A 25,583-nucleotide genomic window follows, 5' to 3' on the forward strand; every position below is an offset into this window, starting at 1 on the left:
CAATGGACTGTACAGTCCATGGGGGGTCACAGTCAGACACGCCTGAGCAACTTTCACTTTCATTAAAGACTTCTATTTTAAATTTATTTTTTAATTGAAGGATAATTGCTTTACAGAATTTTGTTGTTTTCTGTCAAACCTCAACATGAATCAGCCATGAAGTGAAGTTGCTCAGTTGTGTCCAATTCTTCGAGACCCCATGGACTGTAGCCTATCAGGCTCCTCCATCCATGGGATTTTTCGGGCAAGGGTACTGGAGTGGGGTGCCATGGCCTCCTCCAGAGGCTCTTCCTCACCCAGGGATCAAACCCGGGTCCCCCGCATCGGAGACAGACGCTTTACCGGAGCTGGTTTGCTGTTGCTTAGTTGCTAAGTTGTGCCTGACTCCTCTGCTGCCCCATGGACCGTAGCCTGCCAGGCTCCCCTGCGCCTTGGATTTCCCAGGCAAGAATACTGGAGTGGATTGCCTTTCTTCTCAAGAACTGCTTAACACTATGGAAAACAGTGTGGAGATTTCTTAAAAAGCTGGAAATAGAACTGCCATATGACCCAGCAATCCCACTTCTGGGCATACACACCGAGGAAACCAGATCTGAAAGAGACACGTGCACCCCAATGTTCATCGCAGCACTGTTTAGAATAGGCAGGACATGGAAGCAACCTAGATGCCCATCAGCAGACGAATGGATGAGGAAGCTGTGGTACATATACACCGTGGAATATTACTCAGCCATTAAATTCATTTGAATCAGTTCTAATGAGATGGATGAAACTGGAGCCCATCACACAGAGCGAAGTAAGCCAGAAAGATAAAGACCATTACAGTATACTAACACATATATATGGGATTTAGAAAGATGGTAATGATAACCCTATATGCAAAACAGAAAAAGAGACTCAGATGTATAGAACAGACTTGTGGACTCTGGGAGAAGGTGAGGGTGGGATGTTTCAAGAGATCAGCATCGAAACACGTATATTATCTAGGGTGAAACAGATCACCAGCCCAGGTTGGATGCATGAGACAAGTGCTCGGGCCTGGTGCACTGGGAAGACCCAGAGGGATCGGGTGGAGAGGGAGGTGGGAGGGGGGACCGGGATGGGGAATACATGTAAATCCATGGCTAATTCATTTCAATGTATGACAAAAACCACTGCAATGATGTAAAGTAATTAGCCTCCAACTAATAAAAATAAATGGAAAAAATAAAATAAAATAAAAAGCAAAACCAAAAAAAAAAAGAAGTAATCAGGAAGCATTTCTCTAAAATGAACAAGGGAAGCACTGTAATAAATAGTTATATTTTTAAAAGCTAAAAAAAAAAAAAGTGCTTAAAAGGGCAGAAACCTCTGATCTTAATGCTCTCTGTGCTAGTAACTACTGTACAGCTTCACATGCCTAGGCACAGAAAAGTGTGCATATTTAAAAACAGAGAAAAGCAAATGTACAAATTCCTAGACACTAGGGAGCGTAACCAAATTAGTTTACAGTCCTTAGAAACATAAACCATGTGTTACTGAAAATCTGATTCTAAAATATTAAGTTTGGTATGTTCAAAAGGTATATTTCAGGATGCTCTAAAAACTGACACTTTTAACACCAGGCAATCACTGAATAAAAGTGTGTTGCCAGTTTTTTGTGTGCAATGTCCCTAAAGTTAGTGATGTCAAAAAAAAAAAAAAAAAATACTCTTTCATTTTGTTTTCAATATATTAAAAAGCAACATAATACAAATGCTGTAGTTAATATTAAAAAGGATCCAAATTTTACAAGGAATTAATTGTTATAAACAAGTTCTACAATGAAAGGGAAACAGCATCTTGATACATAAAAGTGTTGTTAAACAAGATTTAAAAATTTTTAAATCAGAAAATGTTTCAGACTAGATTCTTTCAAATGTTCAAACAAAAACAAAAAGTAACCTGTACAATCACCATAGTAAGATGTGTCCCTGTACACTTGTCCTGGGTACAATGTTAAAATTTTCAAACTTTGAGTCACAGAGGCAGTACTTTAAAAAGTACATTTTCAGTAAAACATTTTACCATTTATCCAACTATGCATTTATATTTTTGTTCTTCCAGAAATAGGGGATTTATATTAACACTGTATTTTTACTGTAAAAAAATACATTTAGTGATATTTAACTTCCTGAGTGGCCTCAGTCATACATCGATTTAATGAGCAAATTCTAAAATTTTACAACGAAATAGCATGTGTAGATGTACACTTCTATGCTCAAGATCATGTCACAGAACTTACACCTAAGTTCTCTGAGAAGTTAAATATGGTTTATCCCCAAACTTTATCAAAAAGCTTTCTGTTAGTAAAATGAATCACTGAAGTTAAACATTTTCTCATTTATTAACAAAATACTGAGTCAAATCTGACGATCAACTTGAAAATTTTTCATTATATACACCAAAAATCTGATTCACCAACAAGAAGCTTCTTGCAATACAAAAAAATAAGATAATTAAAATATTTTCTTCATAATACAACTAATTCATATATACATCCTTTACTCAATGTCTAAAATGATTAGGAATTGTGGCACTTCTTTTGCATAAAACCCTTTCCTCTTTTTAAAACCCTGAGGTGAAAGGCTATGAATGTAATAAAACTAGAACCACAATTCTTCTCATGTCTGTATTGAATTGCTATTAGGTTTTAAAATTTTTACAAAGAAATGTGGCAACTTGTAAAGCTGCTCTATAGTTTTTTAAGAAAACATTCTCAGAAACAAAAAAAGGACCTAAAATGACCCTATGAAAAATCCTTATAACACTTGTTAGTGTCGAGATGAGCGCCATTTTCCATTTCTACCACTGTCTCTTCTGCTATCATAGTCATGGCTCCAGCCATCGTGATTCCTGTCTTCATAGAAAAAATCGTCTCTGTTTCCTCTGTAATGATGGTCAGACAGATCACTGTAACGCTGTTCACGGCTGTAATGTCTATCCATCACATAGGGATAAGAATTCAGTCTGACTTTTCTCTGTGATGATGGTGTATCTTGGCGCCACTGGGAGCTTGAAGACTGGTTAAAAGTATGATTATGTGACTGAACTGATGGGGAAAATCCTGACTGATCCAGATGTGGAGAACCAAATTTCCCTCCATATGACATCTGTCTCAAAACATTGTTCATCTGAGCGAAGAGGAAAAGAAGAAAATGTTAAGCACAAATATTTCTAGGTATCAAAGACAACAGATATCTAGCCAATGTTTAAACACAATAATGGAAAAGCAAAATCATTCTTGCCTATCTGAATTTTAAGTTAAACACAACTAAAAATAGTAGAAATGGTGAGTGAAATGGACTAGTAAGGAGAAAAACAGAGGTAAGTACTAAGTGACTACTAGATCACTGGCTCTCAAATTCTGCCTATGGGAAGACATAAGGCAAAGATTTTTTTTTTTTAATGGTTCATAGCAAAATGAAAAAAATACGTTTATAAAAGCTCATATCCCTTTATACTAATTTCTCAATTTAATTTTATTTCAGTCTTGTATTTTATTCTGCAGACTGTGAAATACACAAGTCTAGGTACCATGAGCCAAGTTGTGATTTGGGCAAAGAAATAAAAATACAAATATGAGAAGCAGCTCTTCTATTTATCTTTGATCTTATGAATACAGATTTCAGCCTAGTGAAAACTGAAATCTACAAAGATCATGCTAGTCTAACTAAAATTTAAGAAGTTAAAAAAGAATTTTAACTAAGTATGATTTTTCTTTTTTAGCAACTCAAGTTGAATAATCAGCTTACCACTGCTTGTCTCTGAAAATTTTCTGAAGATGAGAAAGATCTCTGAATTGTCTGTGATGATGGAGTCATGTTATCCACCGTCCTTTCATGAAAAGTAAAAAATAAGAAAATCAACATATAATCATTCATTCAACAAATAAACATGTCAATCATGAGCAAGACACAGTCTTCAAAGATAGGAATCAATAAAACCAACAAGGTATCTGCTCTCAAGGAGCCAGGGGTAAGGATTCAGACAATAAGAGAATTTCACATGGTTATAAATACACAGTAATATACAACTATAGAGCAAGCTGAGGTGAGAGAGAGGGGATTCTATTTTAGCCGACTGGTCAGGAATGGCCCTTCTAAAAAGGAAATATTTGAAGTGAGAGCTGAACAAGATTACCTGAAGGCAACACATTCCAGCTAAGGGAAGGACTAGCAGTGGTGAGCAAACTATAGTCTGTGGGCCAAACCCAGTTTGTGCAAAGCTTTATTGGAACACAGCCAACCTCTTTTGTTTTTGTGTGGTGCTACAATAGCAGAAGAAACTAGTTCTTTATAGGAAAAAAAAAACCTGTCAATTTACAGAGAAAAAAAAATTGTCAATCCCTGGGCCAACCATGTAAAGGCCTAGACTGAGCACTAAAATGAAAAGGATTTGATCAATTAGACATAACAGGTGAGGGAAACAGAAGAAATAAAAGATAAAATCTAGGCCTATACCCTGGTGGTCCAGTGGTTAGGATTCCACACTCTGTAGGCTACAGTCCATTGGGTTACAAAGAGTCAGACATGACTGAGTGACTTTCAAAGAAAAGAATTACTGAGACAGGAAATAATAGGCTTTGGGGAATAAGGAATTCTATAACATAAAGAGAATATTAATTTTAAGGACTTAAACCTTATTCCCCACTTCCTAAAGAAGTAACTTGCTCTACAGAAAAGCTCAGGAAAGGTTTTAATTTTATTTTAAAATACACCATTGGAATCAAACCACCGATTGATTTATCTTATAGTTTAGATCTTTTAATTTAGGGGTCTTTTTTCTTACTTTTCTAAAGCAGAACTATTTTACTTATACTCTACAAAGAAAGCTATTTACACATTCATTCATTCATTCATTCCACTGAGCACATGGTATCTCAGGTCCCTGTTCAGGAATCAAACCCATGCCCGCTGCAGTAAGGGCAGAGTCTTAACTGCTGGACCACCAGGGAAGTCTCATATTTTGTTTTCTTAAATCATATTGTGTCTGCATGCCAAGGGGGTAAAAAGTATAATTTTACTTGTACAGAGTATAAAAATCAGACATACTAACACTTGATTATAACTATTTACTTCTGTATTTCCCCCCTCCAAGAATTTCTGCTGCTGCTGCTGCTGCTAAGTCGCTTCAGTCGTGTCTGACTCTGTGCGATCCCATAGACGGCAGCCCGCCAGGCTCCCCCGTCCCTGGGATTCTCCAGGCAAGAACACTGGAGTGGGTTGCCATTTCCTTCTCCAATGCATGAAAGTGAAAAGTGAAAGGGAATTTCTAAGACAGGTTAAAAACTTTTTTTCCCCCTCCACCTAAGATAACTTACAAGTTTCTATCATAGTGGTTAGAGATGCTTCAAATTCCAACTGTACTGAAAAGCATTTAAACACAATTTCAGCTGGCAAGAAGAGCATACCCTTCCAGATTACTGCTTTCTTAGAATTTCACCTTCCAGACTCTTCATATTCATTTACCCACTTCTTTTCAGCTCCTGGCACCACCTTAATCCAAACTATCAACTCAACCCCAACAGCTTCCTTGCTTCTAATACCAATACTTTGCTACCAACAGATTCATAATTGGTCTATTTTCACCCTTGTCTCCTTCAATCTATTCTCTCCCAGTGCAACCAAGTAACTCACTAAAATACAAACCTGTTCTTTTTTACTATCCTACCAAAAATGTTTCAATGTCTTCCTACTGTTCTTAAGGTGAAATTCCAAAATCCTAATTATGACATATAAGAAAGACCGTATGCCATCTGGCCTCTATTTATTCTGACAGGATCACCAACAACTCTCCATTTTTCATTCATTATGATCCAGGTACACTGGCCTCTCTCAGGTTCTCATTCACTTATCTCTCCTTATTAAAACTTTCTAAACACTTTCTACTCATATCATGTGGGTGTGCTCAATCACACTGCCTGGGTTTGAAAACAAGCTCAATGCTTATGAGCAGTTCACACTGGAGTAAGTTAACTACAACCCTCATTTTCTTCATACATAAGATAGAGATAATTCTTACCTCATAAGACTGCTGTGAGGGATAAATGAGATCATAAATACAAAGGACTTGGTGACAAATCTGACAGGTGACAGGATTTTTTAACTCTTTCTTGAATGAACCCCAATACGATTGATAATTGCTCTAAGGCCATACCAGGAAAAAACTATCCCTAGTAAAACATCAACCTCCCCAAAGAAAACTATTTAAGTAGAAATAAATATGGTACCTTTTCTAATCCTTAGTAACTAAGAGGGATTTTAGAAATCATCTGAATCAACTTTTTTTCCTTACATTTGTAAGGAAAGACAGGGCCAGAGACTAGCTCAAGGTTACACAATTATTAAGAGACATATTCAGAATCCAGCTTTATGAACTCTTAGTCTGTTTACTAATAGGTATTTTTAATATGCAAGTAACAACAAATTAGTGGTCATAAACTAATGTGAATTTAAAAAATAAAGCAGAAAACAGAGGGTAGTACAAATAGCAAGGGTTAAGTAATGTTCTGAGAAATTTTGTGCCAGTATATACATGTATGTGGGCTTGGGTATATGTCTTTACAATGAACATAGTTATACATGTATTTATTTTAAGGGAACTATATACAATGGGCCTATAGTCCCCTTAGAATAGACACTATGTGTCATTATAATCCAAAACAGCAAATACAGCAGCAGAAAAAAGAGGCAGAAATATAATGAAGGAAGCCAATTACTCATGTGTTTTTTGAGATCACAACCTAAAAAAATTCCTGAAAAATGATTTTTAAAATAGGTGTAAAACATTACCTGCTAGGAGACGTGGAAGTAGGGCTTGAATTTCCACCATGATGCTGGGGATATGACAAACTGACCTCCTGTGAGGCATGGCTACTTCCTAAGTGAAACAATTCGAGAAATTCTTATTGTTAGAAAGTTTACTTTGAAGTTTTGTATTCCTCAGCCCAATCATTCCAAAAAAGATAGACATAACACTTAAACTGAAAATCTCAAATTTCGGTAAATTGCTTTATAGTTCAGAGAGAAAACTAAGTGTTTACCTTTATTTGTAGTTACAAATAAGGTACTACCCAGTGTACAACAGACAATGTATAAATATCCAATCTGGCCATTGTACTCTGATCCCCACACTAAATTGTAAAACTGAATACAAGGAAAGTTCCATCCTTACATGATCACGTATCAAAATTTGTAAAAGCAAATTACAAAGCAGTCAGGAAGACTTTCAGGCAATAATCTTTGTGCTTTTAGAGCATGAACCCAAAATCAGTCATTCTAACAATGAAGGTTTATGTTCTTTTCACCAACCCAAACTGAAATTTTAACTCTCTTGAAAATTACCACTTTCAAAATCCATACTGTCAATATTTTTATTGACAATATTTTTGTTGTCAATACCCATTTTAGCGATATATAGTTTACTGTTTATAAAGCTTAAAGCATTTTCACCCAAAAAGACGTTCTCAAAAAGAGGTTCTCTAAAACTGAATAACAAAATTAAAAACAAAAAATGAAGCAGTGAACAATCTCTCTGCCCAAATCATCAGTAGTTACCTGATCTAAACTGAATCTTGATAGGCCTTCCAAAAAGTTTGATTCCATTAAGCAGATTCATGGCGTAAGGAACAGATACTTCATGTTTGAAATTCACAAACGCAAACTGCTTCGGTTTACCATCCTTGTCTTTTGGAATTTTCACTTTAATTACTGGACCAGCCTACAGACACAAAAAATTGTTCAGAATTTCAGTAAGGCAGTTTCAGGAAAATACTCAAATTTCACCAAGTTTATAATGTAACCATGGACTCTTACAAAACGGATACACACCGATTTCCCTCACGGTTAAAGATCCTATAGATACGACTGAAAATTAGGTTAACTTACTTCGGGGTGGGAGCCCATAAGGAACTGGAAACCCAATCACTGAATTTACACTTCACTGCACTTTATGACTAATATCGCGGACAACACCCATCGTTTCCCCACTTGTGGAAATTAATGTTTATCAAGAGCAACAGAAAGTTTTCTTGGACTAAGAGTTCACTTTTGCATTGATCGATCAAACCATTGCCAGCTGTTGGAGGGTACAACTAGAGGGAACAAGTTTAACACGTTTTAATACAGATCTTAATACAGAAACACTACAATGCCGCTTTCCTACGGAGTCTGAGTCTCAGCTTTTTCTATGGAGTCTTATGAGTCTCTCTTTGCTGCAACTTCGTAAGAAACTTAAGTGGAAAATGAATACTGACAAATTGAAATAAAATTTACAAGCAGAAGATGAGAAAAGGAGGGAAAGTGCAGCTCAACGAAGGATCCACACGTTTGAGGCTCCTTAAAGAGCCTGAATCTTTAGCACAGGAATGCCCGATTGAGAACCCACCACCACCTTTAGTCTTCACTTTGGCCTGAACTAATTAGGGTTCTTCTCAGAAAGCCCCACGTAGCGAGCGCCTCCCTTTCTAAGCTTGACCCCCGCCTCCAGCCCGCCCACCTGTCAGGGTGCCGGGACGCACCGTCCCGCTTCCGCCAAGGAAGCGCGGATCGCCGTTGGGCCGGACCCTAGGCGGGCCGGAAAACGAAAGGAATAGGCTTATCCCAGCCGCTTACCTGGTGGAAAAGCTCGAAGAGGAGCTCCTCTGTCACTTTCGTTTCAAGGTTGCCCACAAAGAGAGTGCGATCCGCTTCGGCAGCCGCCGCCCCCATCTCAGCGTCGCCCCCTCCCGAAAAAGGCCGAAGGGTCGCCGCCGACGCACGCACTGCGCACTCTCAGAAACCCCACGTCCTCGCTCACCCAGGCGTCACCGACGTAAACGTCAATCACGCCGGCTCTCCGCAGCGTTGACGTGCACTGACGGACTGCGCATGCTCCGAGGAGAGGGCTCGGAGAAGGCTCCTGGTCGCTCACTGGTGTAGTGATGGCTTCCTGTGAAGTCGGTCTCCGCTGTCGAGATCCGCTGAATTGATCTGCGGAGTCGCGAAGGGCCTGCCTTGACCGAAAGACGTAACATTAGATACTACGGGCAGTGTTTGAAGATGGCGCAGAACTCTGTGTCCCTGTCCGCCGGCGATCGAAGGAGCCGGGTGGCTTACCTCAGCTCTTCCCACGGTGACCTCAGCTCATCGGCTTTAGCGTTGGCGATGGTCTCCGGAGACAGCTTCCTCGTTACCAGGCCCGAGGCGATTCTTCCAGAATCTGTTCCTCGATCCTCTGTGCGGCTGAGCTTCCGGACCGAGAGCCGTCGGGCGCCTGGTGGCGGCCGAAGCCCGACCCGCTTTAATGAGGGAATGGAACTGGAGGCGCGGAGCCGAAGCCGACAGGCCAGATTCTCACCTTACCCGCGCCCTGCGGTGAAACTCGACCTTCTAAGAAGTGTCCTGCAACAGCGTCTGGTGGCACTTGGAGGAGTTATCGTAGCCCGTCTTTCGGCTTAAAACCAATACCTTCCTCGGCCCTTCAATTAGCGTGTAAACAAGGCCTCTCTCTGAAATACTTTCTTGGTGCAACCGAAGTCTACTTTTTAGAGGGGCATCTTTTCTCTAACCTAGCGCAAAAGAAAATGTTTGCAGTTACTTGAGTCACACGGTTTTAAATAGCCACGATGATTAGGTTGGAAGGGAGGAGGAGCAGAGATTCTGTTGAGGTGGTCACAAAGCTGAGCTGATTGGATCATCCTTCCCAGAGGTCAATACTCCGTTTGTCCTCGCAACAAAGAATCACATTTTTCTCGCTTTCCACAAGTCTTAGGGACCTCCCTGGCAGATTCTCCTACTTTGAGACTTGTAATTCCGAGCTTCCTTAACTGCCTACCTTTCCACCTCGGGCTAATATTACCTTTACTTATGTTGGTTTATTACTCTGGCATGTCCTCCCACCTGTGGTCCTACACTTAATCCTGTCATTTTGTCCCTTAGACTTCTTCCATCACCATCCTCCATCCTTTCTTAAGGAATGGCTATAGACTTCAGTCTCTACTACACTAAAGCAACAAAAGCAAAACCTAAACCTTGCTGCTCCTTTAAATTGTTAAACGGATTTACGTTTATTTGCCAAAGGTCCCAAATTAATTTTTACACTGTCATTTTATTACTCGCAGTCAATCCCAGTTTCCTTAATCTGAATCTTCTCCCCAAATAGGCAAAAATTGGAAACCTTCATCTTACAGTCTACTGCTGTTAGGAAGCTGATCATGTATTCACTCTAGCATCTTCCTTAAACTTTCATGTTTGTCTTTTCCCATTCAAACATTAAATTATATTTGAAGATCTTCCCAGTGCTAAGCACTTTAGATGAACTTTTCCTAGCCCTGCTAACAAGGAGATCAAGCATACTTTGGATTTAGTGGCTAACAAATCACCAGGCTGGATTGTCCACTAGGTCAAGTGATGAAAATAACCCTGGTTGCCATGGCTTTCCATAATATTGCACTATCCTGGTTCTTCTCTTAACCTGGCTGACTACTCTTTGAAAGTGTTGCTCAGCCACCTTGACCTTTTTCGACCTCTTGGACTGTAACCTGCTGGGCTCTTCTGTCCATGGAATTCTGCAGGCAGGAATACTGGAGTGGGTAGCCATTCCCTTCAGGGGATTTTCCTGACCCAGGAATTGACCTGGGTCTCCTGCATTGTAGGCAGATTCTTTACCATCTGAGCCACCAGGGAAAACCACTCTTTAATCTGCTAATAATTTTGTCAATCATATGTTCCCCAAGGTTTAAAGAGTGATATTGGGAGGAAATAAGTGGGTTTTGTAAGTGGCAAATCTTAATGTTAAGCAGGTAAGAGTCTAGCTTTTTCCCAGTGGACTCTGGTCTATAATTGTGTTAGATAAAACAAAATTACACACACAAAAAACAATTGAATTCTGAAAACTACATTCTAAGAAGAATTTTGACAAACCAAAGAGTGTCCACATGAATGATTAATATAGTGAGAGGTCTAGAACCCACCTCTTAAGAAAAATGTTTGACAGGGTAATAATAGCTACATTTTATTAAGTACTGTGTGCAAGGCAGTGTGCTAGGGGCTTTGATTGTTTATTCAGATATTTATTGAGAACTTATTCTGTGCCTGCTACTACCTGTGTTAGGTATAGAATAAAGTGGTGAACAAGATAGATAAATAAGGTCTCTGCTCTTATGGAGCTTTATATATGTCATTTAATTTTCATAACAGCCCATAACAAAAGTATTATACTTTATTTCATTGCTGAGTAACCAAGGCACGAAGAATTGAAATAAACTTTCCAAGGTCATGCAGCTAGGTAGAACCTTGAAGCCGTTCAACACAGGTTCCTCATTAGAATCATGTAACACCAAAAAGGACTTGAGTGACTATTTTCTCAATTCTCCCAAAGATAGTATCTAACTAATGCTATTCCAGATAGCCGAAAAGAAGTTAGTTCATAATATATGGATCCCTTATGGTGGCTCAGAGGTTAAAGCATCTGCCTGCAATGCAGGAGACCTGGGTTCGATCCCTGGGTTGAGAGGATCCTCTGGAGAAGGAAATGGCAGCCCACTCCAGTATTCTTGCCTGGTGGGCTACAGTCCACGGGGTCGCCAAGAGTCGGACACGACTGAGTGACTTCACTTCACTTCTGGCTGGATGTGGTTGAGAAAGAATCCCAAACCTATAAGTGAAGAGTTTGGAGAAGAATAGTAAAATTAAGACTGAAGGTAAGAAAGATTTTCATAAAACTTAGAGATGCCTAGTGGTGGAAATACCACTTTACAGGATAATGGATTAACTGCCCAAAGTTCTCATAGAGGCTAAATTGTGTCAGTTTTGAAATCAGACTAGACGACATCTTCAGTTCTTTCCCATTTGACCTCTAATTCTACACTTTAAATTAAAAACTTGATTAAAATTGAAAAGAGAGAACTGGGGGGTGAGAAGAGAAAAATGAAGTATGATACATAGGATGACCATATTTACTGTGCAAACCAGGGCACTTAGGAGGGAAAGGGTGGTGGGTATCAATTATGTTTAACTTTAGCAACTTGATGTTTACTTTAGGCATAAAAAAGGGCTGTCCTAGGCAGCCAGGTTGGATCATATCACACTAGGAGATGCTGCAACATTAAATACACCTTTGAGACATATTCCTTAGCTTCAGGGAAAGAAGGCTGAAATTTGTGAAGGAAGGGACAAAAATTTGGCATAAATGTGCACAGAAGCATGTAAGAGGAAGAGAACCCAGTGGAAGTGAATTGGTTTCTGTTTGTTCTCACATAGGGTCATCAGAAGTAGGGATTTGATTAAATAATAAATAGTGTACATGTGCCAGAAATAAAGAAAATGATACAAAAAATTGTTTGATAAGAGTATAACCTTGTTCACATAAATTCTGCATCATTTTATTTATTTTTTTGGCCACACCACCAGACTTATGGAATCTGAGTTCCACGACCAGAGATCAACCCTACACACCCTGCAGTGGGAGTGCAGAGTTTTAACCCCTGGACCACCGAGGAAGTCCCAATGCTTCATAATTCTGAATCTGAGCTGATGAATCTCTAATTTCTCCTGGTTCTTAACATTTGCAACAGTCCAAGTTACAACATCTTCCTAGAATCAAAAAGACGATGTTATGGAAGCAAGGACTGATAGAAACCTCTCGAAATGATCTAAAGCAAGAACAACTAAGTTTCCCAAAAGTGGTCCATGTTATTAAAAATCCAAATGTTATACAAAATGACTGTAAGTATCACTGCCTGTGTAGCATGTTACCATTCTAAAATAGATGAATTTTCTAAGACAAAAAATAGTCCCTCAGTACTCCATTGTAAGTTTTTAAAAAGCCATGGTAACTTCCTTTTTGTTTTTATAGACCTTTGTTTATTGTATCATACTAGGCAACTGACTAGTATGTGTTGAAGGTAAGTTCTATTAGTATATTTTCTTCCTCTGTTCATCAGCTCTAAAGACTTGAAAAGAATGCCCGTTTGGGGTACAGGAAAAAGGAGGCTCTCTCAATAGCCGGATTTGGTGCTAAGCCTAATTCTGAGAGGGGTAACTCAGCAGAAAGAAAAGAAAGTCCTATGGGAGGGAAGAGTAGGTAGACTTTTAATTTTGAGGCTTAGCTGTATTTCAAACAAAATTATGTCTTTTATTCCTTTTGTGAACCCAGATCACACTCAGGTGCAGCTTTTTTCTTTGCAATTTCCATGAGTATGTATGCTAAGTCCCTTCAGTTGTGTTCAACTCTTTGTGACCCTGTGGACTGTAACCCACCAGGCTCCTCTTGTCCGTGGGATTCTCCAAGCAAGAGCACTGGATTGGGTTGCCATTTCCTCCTCCAGGGGATTTTCTCAGGGATTGAACCCATGTTTCTTGTTTCCTGTGTTTGCAAGTGTGTTCTATACCACTGACGCCACCTGAGAATCCCAATTTCCATGAAAAGTCCTCTTATTTCCCTAGCCAACCAGTGTGTAAGTTTGAATGCCTATGACTCCTTACTACCTATTTTCCTATCTTTATTGCCTATGTCCATTCAGTTGCAAAGTCCTGCTCCTTTTATTTTCACAATGTACGTATATTAACATTTATATGTATTTCATTACCTATACTGTATTTACCTGAACATCTATCCTGTTTTGTTTGCTCTGTTTCTCTGCATCCTAAGTGTGTATAGCTGCAGACCAATAAACTCAAAGCATATCTCTCTGATCCCATAGTTAAACTATAACTTTACAGTACTGACTGTAAATTACTCCAGTGTTAACCATAGTAAATCCCACAGAATCTGTATGAGAAATACAAGATGCTATTTTGAAAAAGGACACAGTAAAATTGACAAGTGCATGTTTTATCACCTTCTTAGGGAGACATAATGTGTAATAACTTGTTAAAATTTCTGGTAATTCATTTGCAGGATCATAGTTAACTGATTAGGGATCAAACCCATGTGCCCTGAGTTGGAGGCTCAGAGTCTTAACCATTGGAACATGAGAGAAGTCCCTCAAGCCAGCATCTTTATTCCACATGATTTCTGGTACCTGTCTATGTCTTTGGCAAGTGGGTGGGAGAATGGAGGCAAGCATGCAGCTGCAGATTCCCAGCCACTGAAGAGGAAGACTGGCTTTGTTACTAAGAAAGGGCATTTAGGAACATCCCCTAATGTATATGGGTAGGTGCAATTATTAAGTGTGCTAATAATGTAATGTTAAAAAAAACTTATGGTTTACCTGGCTTTTATTTCACTAGAATATCTGAAGGTAGCCCTACTTCACAATACACTTCTGAGTCAGAGGAGAAAAATAATTGTCTTTACTGTCTTTCCAATGAATACAGTAAGCTAAAGACCTGAGAGTAGCCGAAGCAATGAAGCTTTAAAAACTGTACATTCTTTAAACTGACTTTTAAGACTTCCCATAATCTGACCAAATTATATTGCCAGTCTTCTTTCTTATTCTTAATTCCTCCAGGTGATTGCTGCTCTTATTTTGCCTCTATATCTATGCCTGTCCTAATCCCTTTAACTAAATTACTTGTCCTTAACATTTTCCGCCTGTTAAGTGTTTATCCATCCAGATTGGTTCAAGTTCTTTACTGTTGCAAAGGAACACACCCTTTTTAACCAGGTCAAGCAAAACATGGACTGTATTGACTCATAGAACAGGAAAAGTGTGATAACTTCTGATAATCTACCTAACTAACTATACATTGTCTATAGCAACACCTTGGTTCTTCCTTTCTTTGGAGCCACCTCCTTCCTCCTCTGTTCACATGTTTGCAGTAAGTCTTCACACCTAGCTCCAGGGATAGAGGTGTAATCTAGGTCTTATCTCCCTTACTACATTGTCTCAGGGCAGACCACTTGTCTAAGTTAATCTTTATATATATATTTGAACCTATTAAGTGCCCCCAAAGTAGAAATTTAACAAATGCCTGTTAAATGAATGAAGGAACTTCACAGATCTGCTATTTCTCCATGGACTCAAAATCCAAAAATGGAACACTCCGGGACGGGAAGTGCAGGAACTGTAGTGTAAACTTAAAACACACACACACACACATCATGAGAGTTGAGAGTTAAGTTTTATTTGGGGGTGAAATGAGGACTGCAGCCTGGGAAACAGCACCTCAGGTAGCTCTGAGAAACTACTCCAAGGAAGCAGGGGGAAGGTCAGTATATATGAGATTTTGGTGTAGGGGGAGTACAAGCAATGATGCACATATTTTTCCTGAAGGTTTCGTCTGCTCTCATGAAGCTTTTGCTAGTCGTGAGGAACGGTCACCACCATGAATGATTTTAGTACTTTTCTAGATATGAGAAAATGTAAGAATTGGGCCTATAAAATTGGCTCCTGAAAATATCTAACTATCTGAAGACCTGTCCTGCCAGTCCACGTCCTCCCCGGTATGGAGGGTGTCATTTCTGCTGTCCACCCTGAACGCCTTTCAGCAGCTGCAACAGCACATGATTTCATCTTTCTAGAGATCAATGGCAAGTGCCCATGGCAAGTGTGAATTTGCAGTTGACAGTAGACTCTGGTCTAGGTATCCAGTTGCTTGAGCAAATTAGAGTAAAATGATAAGACTAAGTTTTCTTCAATTAAAAAAAAAAGCCATGTCTTTGTAGCTTACTTGGTCTGTTCTTATAAGAGTGAGAACTATGCTCTTCACTTTCTATATTTTCATTGGAGGCCAAATGTGACTATTATTCTGATTATATAGCATTTATTTTATCATCCTCCAAGAGCTGAGTATTTTAAATTGTTCAAATTTTTCACTCTATTAAATAACTTAAATAAACATCTCAGTTTGTAAGTTAAAAAAATGAGTTTTGTTTGAAGGTTTACTTCAATTTAAAATCAGTTTGTCTCTAGGAACATAACCTAATCCAGTGAAAGTGTTAGTTTCTGTCTTGTCCAACTCTTTACAACTCCATGGACTATAGCTGGCAAGACTCATCTGTCTATGGAATTCTTCAGGCAAGAATACTGGAGTGAGTTGCCATTTCCTTCTCCTGGGGATCTTCCCGACCAAGGGATCAAACCTGAGTCTCCTACACTGCAGGTGGATTCTTTACCAATAACCTACAAAATCCTACACCTAGTCCAAGATATGGACAAATATTTATGCACAAATATTTATGCAGATGGGGCTTCCCAGGTGCATAGCTGTGTAAAGAATTTGCCTGCAGTGCAGGGGATACAGGAGACTCAAGTTCAATTCCTCGGTCTGTAAGATCCCCTGGAGGAGGGCATGGCAGCCCACTCCAGCATCTTGCCTGGAGAATTCCATGGACAGAGGAGCCTGGCGGGCTACAGTCCATGGGGTCACAAAGAGTTGGACATGAATGAAGCGACTGAGCACATGCATGCACATTTATGCACATAAATATTTAATTTAATTAAAAATTCCCTTCTTATAATTTTAAGATATGAAAAAAGTTCCATCTAGTCAAAGCTACAGTTTTTCTAGTAGTTATGTACATACATGAGAGTTGGACTATAAAGAAAGGTGAACTTTTGAACTTCAATGTTGGAGACTCTTGAGAGTCCCTTAGACTAAAAGGAGGGCCAATCAGTCAATCCTAAACTGATTGGATCCTAAAGAAATCAGTCCTGAATGTTCATTAGAAGGACTGATGCTGAAGCTGAAACTCCAATACTTTGGCCACCTGATGTGAAAACTCATTGGAAAAGACACTGATGCTGGGGAAGATTGAAGATAGAAGGAGAAAGGAATGACAGAGGATGAGATGGTTGGATGGCATCACTGACTCGATGGACTTGAGTTTGAGCAAGCTCTGGGAGTTGGTGATGAACAGGGAAACCTGGGGCACTGCAGTCTGTGGGGTCACAAAGAGTTGGACACAACTGAGTGACTGAACTGAACTGAAGTGTCTAGACAACAAGTAAAGAAAAGAAAAAGTACTTACTATATGCCAGGTCACTACTGTAATTAAGCAGGACCCTATGGTCAGTCCTTCCTCCATATCTTCTACTTTAATTGGACACAACTGAGTGACTGAACTGAACTGAAATGTCTAGACAACAAGTAAAGAAAAAAAAACAACAGTACTTACTATATGCCAGGTCACTACTGTAACTAAGCAGGACCCTATGGTCAGTCCTTCCTCCGTATCTTCTACTTTAGTTCCTTTCTGAAGTACTTGGATGACAGTATTTGATGCACATTTCCTGAGTTGTTTTACAGATGTGAATCCCCGCCACCACCACCCCCCCCAGTCAAATGGAAGATGTTAACTACTTGACAACCATGAGCACAGAGCCCCAGGCCTGCTGGAGCCTAAGGACTGATAATATTAACCCCTGTGACACCACCCTTGTTACCTCATGATCAGCCAGTCAGAGAATTGTGCACGAGCTGATCACATAACCTGTGACCCCTCCTCCCTCACCTGGCTTTTATTTTATTTTAGCTACATGACATTGTGCAGCTTTCTGGATCTTAGTTTCCCCACCAGGGGTTTAACCTGGACATGGGCATTGAAAGTATCAAGTCCTAATCACTGAACTGCCTGGTAATTCCCTCACCTGGCCTTTAAAAATGCTTTGTTAAAAGCTTTTGAGGAGTTTGGGGTTTTAGAGCACCAGCCATTGTCCTCCTTGTATTAGTGCATTTACAATAAACATTGCACTTTTCATCACCACAACCAAGTGTCAGTAGATTGGCTTTACTGCTCACAGGCAGGCAGACCCAAGTTTGGTTCAGTAGCACTAAGAATATTGAGAAGATGGAATTCTTTTTGCTTAGCTGGAATTCAAAGTTGGTCTTCCCTATCATCAGAATCAAAAGCAAAAGCTCATCTGAAAATGCTGGTTTTTAATAAATTGTATATATTTTATCTTTGAAATTTTCTTTTCATCTGTACCACCAAATACTGATATTAGCCCATCAGCATATTGTTTTAACTGAACATATTCACTGGAAAGCATTTATATAATTCTATTAAATTCTTCTTTTGATATTTGCCTTTTAGCATGTCATTGCATTGTAGATTAATTGAAGTTTAGGCAGAAGCTCCTCAATTATATGAAAATTATCTTTGCACTTAGATCTAGATCCAAAAGACTGATGGAATTGTAGTTTGAACTCAGAAAATGTGTCTCTATTAATTTGTTTGAATATGGAGAACTCACATCTTAACTTATTAATAGCATGCTGCTGCTGCTGCTAAGTTGAAGTAAAGTATATAAAGCAGCTTGAAATTGTTTGTGATTCAAACAAGGTTAGTTGTGGAAATAACTCTACCACAGGATAGGTGTGGTGTATAAGCTCTATTTTGCTTTATAACTTTAGGCTTAATTCACAGAGAAACATTATTAAGCCTGCAGCAAAAGCTAATTTCCAAAGTCATTCACAATTCCATAACAGTGGTCTAGGGCAGTTCTTCTAACCACTTAAAAATATACAAACCCGGACTTCCCTGGCAGTCCAGTGGTTAGTACTCCACGCTTCCACTGCAGGGGTCTTGGATTTGATCCCAGGTCAGGGAACTAAGATCCCACATGCTGCATGGCCAAAAAAAAAAAAAAAGCAAGCATGAACCATTCTTAGCTGAAGGTGTCTGTAAAAATTGGCAAAGGGCTGGCCTTTTGCATCTTCCCATGCATGGGAAGATGCCAGAGGCCTTTGAGCCTTAGTTTGCAGAGAATTTTAGCAACCACCTGTCAACTGAAAAACAAACATGCAACCTAAAAGTTGAGTTGTTCAATCGCTCAGTTGTGTCTGACTCTGCCACCCTATCAACTGCAGCACCTGAGGCTTCCTTGTCCTTCACTGTTTCCTGGAGCTTGCTCAAACTTATGTCCATTGAGTTGGTGATGCCATCAACCATCTCATCCTCTGTCGTCCCCTTCTCCTCCTGCCTTCAATCTTTCCCAGCATCAGGGATCAAAGATCCCAGCATCAGTCTTTTCCAGTGAGTTGGCTCTTTACATGAGGTGGCCAAAGTATTGGAGCTTCAGCTTCAGCATCAGTCCTTCCAATGAATATTCAGGGTTGATCTCCTTTAGGATGGGCTGGTTTGATCTCCTTGCTATTCAAGAGACTCTCAAGAGTCTTTTCCAACACCGCAGCTCACAGCCATTGATTCTGTGGTGCTCAGCCTTTGTCACTGTCCAGCTCTCACATCTGTACATGACAAGTGGAAAAACCGTCCCTTTGGCTATACGGACATTTGTCAGCAAAATAATGTCTCTTCTTTTTAGTACGCCATCTAAGTTGGTCATAACTCTTCTTCCAAGCAGTAAGTGTCTTTTAGTTTCCTGGCTGCAGTCACCATCTGCAGTGATTTTGGATCCCAAGAAAATAAAGGCTATCACTGTTACCATTGTTTCCCCATCTATTTACCATGAAGTGACGGGACCAGATGCTATGATCTTCATTTTTTGAATGTTGAGTTGTAAGCCAACTTTTTCCACTCTCCTCTTTCACCTTCATTAAGAAACTCTTTCGTTCCTCTTCGCTTTCTGCCATAAGGGTGGTGGTGTCCGCATATTTGAAGTTACTGATATTTCACCTGGCAATCTTGATTCCAGCTTGTGCTTCATCCAGTCTGGCATTTTGCATGATCTACTCTGCATGTAAGTTAAATATATAAATGAACCCTGCATTAAAGTTGAGAGTTATGTTTATTTGGTGGGAATTGTTAGGACTTCAAGTCTGGGAGACAGCTTCTCAAGATACCCTGAGAAAATTGCTCCTAAGGGATTGTGGAGGAATCAGGTGATACAAAAGTTTGCAGCAAGGGTCAAATAGTCTGAACATCAATAAATTATTGTTAATTAAGGAAAACCAGATATCTCAAGTTAAGGACTTTAGCACTTTTCTATGCATGGGAAGATGCAAGAGTCTGGGCTCATTGAAATCATTCTTTTCATGTGCATCTCAGCTATCTGGGGCTAGTATCCTGTCTTCTCATATTTCCCCTTCCCCCCTCCCACTCCTCTGTGCTCACTGTAGGGAGTGGTGGCAGTTCAGTGGCCTTTAGCAGGTATTCTCCTTTCTGTATTCCCTTAGAGTTCACCAACTCACACCAGAGAGCTGCAATCGCTATTGACTGTTACATCCTTGTTTACTGATATGGTAGGAAATACTGCATTTCCTATACCCAAGGGTGCAAAACTAATTAGTGGTGGAGTGGAGATTGAAAATTGGCCAGGCAGCCCGGCCTCAGAGTCTATACTCTCGGTGACTACACTATACAACTTGTGCTGGGATAGCCAGCTAGCGATTGGTGGCCAAATCCAGGCAGAAGTTTTCTTTAACTAGCATACTGGGGGGTGGGGAGGGTTGATGGTTTTCCCCTTTAAAATACACAATGATATGTACAAGACAGTGTAAGTAAAATGCAACCACTACCCACGTGAATGAAAAACGAATCCTGCCATATCAGTAAACAAAGTCGTCAAGCATGACAGCCATCCCAATAACGAGCTCTTGGAGAACTCAGAATGTGGACCACCAGGCTGCCCACTGCCGAGCCTTCAGCCATTGCAGCCTCCCAGTGGTCACTCAGAGGGCCCTCAGGATGGGAAAGCACAGGATACTGGCCCTAGATAGCCAAGGTGTCTATCAAAGGAATGACTTCAGTGATCCCAGGCTCTTGAATCTTCCCATACATAGAAAAGGGCTAAATCCCTTAAGTTGATATATCTGTTTTCTTTAAGAGTAATCTTTTGATCCCTCTTTTGTGCCCTTTGTTGCAAAACTCCGGTATACCCTAGCTCCTCCTGTTGCCACCTCGGAGCAATTTCTCAGCGCTATCCGAAATGCTCTCTCCTGGGCTGCAGTCCTCATTTTGCCCTACATAAAACTTAACTCATGTGCTCGGGCCTGGTGCACTGGGAAGACCCAGAGGGATCGGGTGGAGAGGGAGGTGGGATGGGGAATACATGTAAATCCATGGCTAATTCATTTCAATGTATGACAAAAACCACTGCAATGTTGTAAAGTAATTAGCCTCCAACTAATAAAAATAAATGGAAAAAAAAAAAACTTACAACCTCAGGTTGTGCAAATTGTTTTCAACAGTATTATACTGTACATATTCTTCTGTGGCTTGCTTATTTTCTCCTCTCGATTTTGCCAACACGTATTTAAAAAATAATACTAAATTTGAATGCCTTTAGTGGGGCATATGTTTTCAGTTACCCCTATGTTTTAAACCCTTACATTTCTCATATTTTAGTTACCCACCTGGTCCCTGAAGCCATCTGAGCTTGCAATCTCTGATATAAGATGGAATTCCATTTAGTCATTCAAATATAAAGTTTTAGTAACATAATAATTTCTTTGTGTTAAAGTGTGTTATAATGTCACTTATGTTATAAATGATTTTAAAATGGATATAAAATTGTATATATAATATGCTCTAACCTATATAAAAAAAAATATATATATATAGAAAAGACTAGGAATAATTTTTCCAAAATGTTATTTTGGGTGGTGACATTTTGTAAAATTTGTAATATCTGCCAGTTACATTTTTTTGAATTTGCAAAATAATTTTTAACTTTTATCGGAAAATATTTGCTTAAATTTAAATCATATGCAAAGTATGTTTTTAAATTTTGTATTTATTTTTAGCTGCACTGGGTCTTGGTTTCTGCACATGGGCTTTCCTTAGTTGCGGCAAGCAGGGGCCTACTCTCTAGTTGTGGTACATGGGCTTCTCATCGTGGTGTCTTCCTTCATTGTACAGCATGGACTCTGGAGCTCGTGGGCTCACTAGTTGCAGCTTGCAGGCTCTGGAGCACAGGTTCAGTAGTTCTGGCACACATGCTTAGTTGCCCCAAGGCGTGTGGGGTCTTTCTGGAGCAGGGATCAAACTCATGTCCCCTGCACTGCCCTCTCAGCCACTGGATTACTAGGGAAATCCCATCTGTAAAGTGTTTTCATAAACACATTATTGTTTGCTTTATTCTTTAATCATGTTAACTTCAATTAGATTATGTTCTTATTTTAAAAGACATGACATAAATCCATCAATGTCTGGTTGTTCTGATAGATCCTTTCAAAATAATCATGGATGATAGCCAGGTATAAGGTACAGTCTAGGCTAATGAACAACTCTATCAACTCTATTGAAACTTCATATTTGAGTGACTAAATGGAATTCCATCTTATATTAAAGATTGCAAGCTCAGATGACTTCAGGGACCAGGTATGTAACTAAAATATGAGAAATGTAAGGATATAAAACATAGGGGTATCAGCTCTATTGAATCACTTGTCTTAAACTGTTTCAAAAATTGCATTAATAGAAAGGACAGCCTATGTGGTACTTCTAAAAAAGAAGTACAAGGGGAAAGAATTTAACAGGCTTTCTCCTGTTGAGGAGTATGCACCGATATAAGAACGTGAGCATCTAATCTGTAGAGATGAATACAAAGTCAGATAAAACTGACAAGTGAGATCCATCAGCTCTTCTTGCTCTGGCTCCAAGCTGACCAAGCAAACATCTGTGGAGTATGTCCTTAGGAAGAGAATGTACTTATTGACTTACTTGAGTTTTACAAGTCCCATGATTGTTGGTATTCTGCTTTATGCATTTACTTTTTATGAGTTTGGTTAGTATGAAAGTTAGTCCAGAGATTCTGATGACACTTGAAGTCCCTTACACAGAGTTCCTTGACTATGAACCTGAAGATTAACTCGTGGAACATGGGGTCCATATCAATGTACTGCTGCATCTAGGAAGTCTTATCTAGACAGGTCTCTTAGTCAGCATCTCTTAGATCACATTCACTTCAGATCTTCTTTGCTTCATGGATGTGATGACAATACTCAATTCTATTTCCATTTTTCAAATTATTAACAAGCCTACATGGCCAAAGTGAAGACTTGGCAATCACAGGTGCACTTTAAGTATATTCCAATAAAATCCTACCATTTACCTCATGTTAACTAGGTAAATGAACCCAATGAGGTATTTTTTTGCCTGAGATATCTGGTTATATCTGGCCTCTGACAGTATTTCACATATAAATTATTATTCATAGCCTACTTCATTTCAGGCAAAGCAAAAGATGTTGCCATAGCACAGAGAATTTTAAGACTGTTGTGGGGCAATTCTGTAAAACTTGCCAAGTTAGGACATACCAGCGATTTTGAAAATAATCCAATACGTTGATGTGGGAAGACTGCGTGTATAAATTCTTTAATTATCTCTTCTTTTGGCTAATTTTAAGCTGTGTGATGTGACAGTGGTTCTGCATTTCACACTGCTGCCATAATATTGGATGGCAGTTCCACTTGGCTCCTCTCTCGGCCTGAGTTCAGAGCAATGCAGCAGCTCTGAGGTGTGGACACAGTTTCTATGCTAAAGCCATCCATTTTAATAAAGTAAAGGTCTAGCCCATTGAGCCTAGTTGAATACAGCTGTTGCATTGATCTCTTCAGATGCTACAGCCGTTGAGTTCATTTCCTTAATCACATTTTCCATACGGGTAAAAGCATGAAGCTGCTTGGTATCTTCTAGAGTGCATGCATTCTAATTTCAGAATTTAATCAAATGGAACTGGCTTCCTGACAGAGTAAACAGAGCAAAATACTGTATCCAGACCAGCTGCCAAGCTAGCAGCCTGAATTTATTTTTCCTTGCTTTGCTAAATGCATCTTGAATTTTAGAAAACATAGTCCAGGTTCAGGAAATTTAGCATTTTTGAACCAAGACCAGTCACCTTTAATATTCTTCCATAAATACATCCATTACATTTCAAAAGTCAGGTAGCTGAGTTAATCCTTTCTCACGTGTCTATGGTCAGAGAAGAAAACATATTCCTCTTTTCTGTTGAACACAAGGATTGTGTATATAGACCTTTGCTGTTTGGGCCAATCTAATAGTATAGAGTACTTGTAAATATCTATACATTTTTTTTGATTGCTCCTTCTGTACTAACTTGAGTCTTATAATCTAACACATTTATAAAATATTTCCAGGTATTTTCTATACCATTTTTAATATATCATTCCATATATAAACATGAAAACCTCATTTTAATAGACTCAATGTAGCAACCAGAACACATAGAAATGAACAAGTTAGCTGGGTAGAACACATATTTCCCAAACCACGTGGCTTGTGAAAAGGGGCTTGAGGAAGTACAGAATATATTACCAATTTCTTTGTTATTGCTAATTCTAATTTTTCCATCTGCAAAACAGATTCCTTTGTTGCATGTGTGTCTTTTATTAACCACAAATATTTTATTTATATTTTTGTTTCAATTTCATTTTTCCTTTAATACTAAACCAGGAATGGCCTTTGGAGGGGATGCCTGTATGGACTGAGAAATTTATTATCCACTCAGGAGATACTCAGAAATAGACATGGCCTCAATTCAAGCAGATTCCACTTTCCACAAGTAGTTTACTTACACCCTAAATTCCTGAAGGCCCTGGAATTCCTCCTCTCTCCCCCTGCCCAGTTCAGTTCACGTCCCCAGCTCCTTTTTCAGACTCACTCCTACTTCTCCTACAGCAACGTTTATTTCAGCTGTCACTGCTTCCCAGAAGCCTTGTTCTCTTATGTTTCTTCACACTTTTTCTTGGTTTCAAGTATCATCCATATGCTGCTGCTGCTGCTAAGTCGCTTCAGTCGTGTCTGACTCTGTGCGACCCCATAGACGGCAGCCCACCAGGCTCCCCCGTCCCTGGGATTCTCCAGGCAAAAACACTGGAGTGGGTTGCCATTTCCTCCTTCAATGCATGAAAGTGAAAACTGAAAGTGAAGTCGCTCAGTGTCTGACTCTTCACGACCCCACGGACTGCAGCCTACCAGGCTCCTCTGTCCATGATGCTAAGGACTCCCCAATTTAAACCTCCAGCCTGGCTCTCTTCTGAGCTTCAGGCACCGATGTGTTAATATAATTGTTTACTCAATATTTCCACTTGGATGGCATCTTAAAACATGCCCAAACCAAACATCACTCTTCCTTCAAAAGACCCCAGTGGGGCATTAATATTTAACTAGTTATCTATTGATGTGAAAAAAAAAAATCACTGCAAAATCTAATGACTTAAAACGACAATAAACATTGATGATCTCACAGTTGCTGTGGGTCAAGGGTTTGGGCTTAGCTTAGCTAAGTTGTGTGCGACTCTTTGCAACCCCATGGATGTAGCCCACCAGACTCCTCTGCCCATGGAATTTTCCAGGCAAGAATACGGAGTGGGTTGCCATGCCCTCCTCCAGGGGATCTTCTGGACCCAGGGATCGAACCAGGGTCTCTTGCATCTCCTACATTGGCAGGTGAATTCTTTACCACTGTACCACTGACTCTGGCTCAACTTTTCTCATGAATTTTCAATCAAGATGTAGTCCAGGGTTACAGTCATATGAGGGCTTGGATGGAGATGGAAGATAACCTTCCAAGGTGTTGTTACTCTTCAGTCACTCAGTCATGTCTGACTCTTTGCAACTCCAGAGACCACAACATGCCAGTCTTCCCTGTCCTTCACTAATTTGCTCAACTCATGTTCCCGGAATTTGCTCAAGCTCATGTTCATTGAGTCGGTGAACCAACCATCTCATCCTGTCACCTCTGTCTCCTGCTCTCAGTCTTTCCCAGCATCACT

The 25,583-nt window shown here is 39.6% G+C and overlaps 2 protein-coding genes across 3 annotated transcripts; one reads left to right on the forward strand and one right to left on the reverse strand.

Annotated features, from left to right (window-relative positions):
• Positions 1 to 1,692: 1,692 nt before the first annotated feature.
• On the reverse strand, positions 1,693 to 8,805 carry RBM7 (RNA binding motif protein 7). Of its 2 annotated transcripts, none has more exons than XM_020872790.2 (5): positions 8,634 to 8,805; positions 7,578 to 7,740; positions 6,813 to 6,900; positions 3,774 to 3,855; positions 1,693 to 3,152 (listed from the first exon to the last, which is right to left on the reverse strand). In XM_020872790.2, exons 1-5 carry the CDS (start codon positions 8,727 to 8,729, stop codon positions 2,793 to 2,795), a joined length of 789 nt encoding a protein of 262 aa, XP_020728449.2. In that variant the 5' UTR covers positions 8,730 to 8,805; the 3' UTR covers positions 1,693 to 2,792. The 2 variants fall into 2 exon arrangements, with proteins under 2 accessions (XP_020728449.2, XP_070329658.1); XM_070473557.1 differs by lacking the exon at positions 8,634 to 8,805 and adding an exon at positions 7,908 to 8,004.
• Positions 8,806 to 8,863: 58 nt separating this feature from the next.
• C10H11orf71 (chromosome 10 C11orf71 homolog) lies at positions 8,864 to 12,720 on the forward strand. The gene is made up of 2 exons (XM_020872791.2): positions 8,864 to 9,491; positions 12,411 to 12,720. The coding sequence occupies exon 1, from the start codon at positions 9,060 to 9,062 to the stop codon at positions 9,456 to 9,458; it is 399 nt and encodes a 132-aa protein (XP_020728450.2). The 5' UTR covers positions 8,864 to 9,059; the 3' UTR covers positions 9,459 to 9,491; positions 12,411 to 12,720.
• Positions 12,721 to 25,583: the final 12,863 nt, after the last annotated feature.

The sequence above is a fragment of the Odocoileus virginianus genome, chromosome 10, assembly GCF_023699985.2.
Source record: "Odocoileus virginianus isolate 20LAN1187 ecotype Illinois chromosome 10, Ovbor_1.2, whole genome shotgun sequence".
Lineage (NCBI taxonomy): Eukaryota > Metazoa > Chordata > Mammalia > Artiodactyla > Cervidae > Odocoileus > Odocoileus virginianus.

Excerpts from the sequence above, each read along its gene's own strand:
- RBM7 (XM_020872790.2), bottom strand. The coding sequence starts at position 8,729 with ATGGGGGCGGCGGCTGCCGAAGCGGATCGCACTCTCTTTGTGGGCAAC. Across the intron at positions 6,901-7,577 it reads CAAGATTCAGTTTAGATCAG|GAAGTAGCCATGCCTCACAG; the intron begins GTAACTACTGAT and ends TGTTTCACTTAG. Across the intron at positions 3,153-3,773 it reads ATTTTCAGAGACAAGCAGTG|ATGAACAATGTTTTGAGACA; the intron begins GTAAGCTGATTA and ends CTCTTCGCTCAG.
- C10H11orf71 (XM_020872791.2), top strand. The coding sequence starts at position 9,060 with ATGGCGCAGAACTCTGTGTCCCTGTCCGCCGGCGATCGAAGGAGCCGG.